At 44.4% G+C, this 205-nt stretch overlaps 1 protein-coding gene across 1 annotated transcript in view; it reads left to right on the plus strand.

Annotated features, from left to right (window-relative positions):
• LOC119592946 (RNA-binding protein 42-like) overlaps positions 1-205 on the plus strand; it is a gene marked incomplete in the record, with an annotated part of 51,935 nt that overhangs the window by 6,436 nt on the left and 45,294 nt on the right. The window contains 1 exon segment of the mRNA XM_037941837.1: positions 5-79. Within this exon segment, the coding sequence (XP_037797765.1) occupies positions 5-79 (75 nt within the window).

Consider the following 205-nt stretch of genomic DNA (forward strand, 5'->3'; position numbering starts at 1 on the left):
AAAGGGAAACCTAAAAAGATGCTGAGATGCGCAGGAGGACAGATCTGGGAGGATCAGTCTCTTACCGATTGGGATCCAGGTGGGTGATGCTTTGTTTGTCCTCTACCCTGTGTTGTTTTCTTTGTGATTACGCTCCATCTAACCAGGGAGTGATGTTCCATTAATACTGGTGCATTGCCCAGATTAGAGTAACTAGAAATTAAGT

The sequence above is a fragment of the Penaeus monodon genome, chromosome 31 (genome assembly GCF_015228065.2).
Source record: "Penaeus monodon isolate SGIC_2016 chromosome 31, NSTDA_Pmon_1, whole genome shotgun sequence".
NCBI classification, from domain to species: Eukaryota; Metazoa; Arthropoda; class Malacostraca; order Decapoda; family Penaeidae; genus Penaeus; species Penaeus monodon.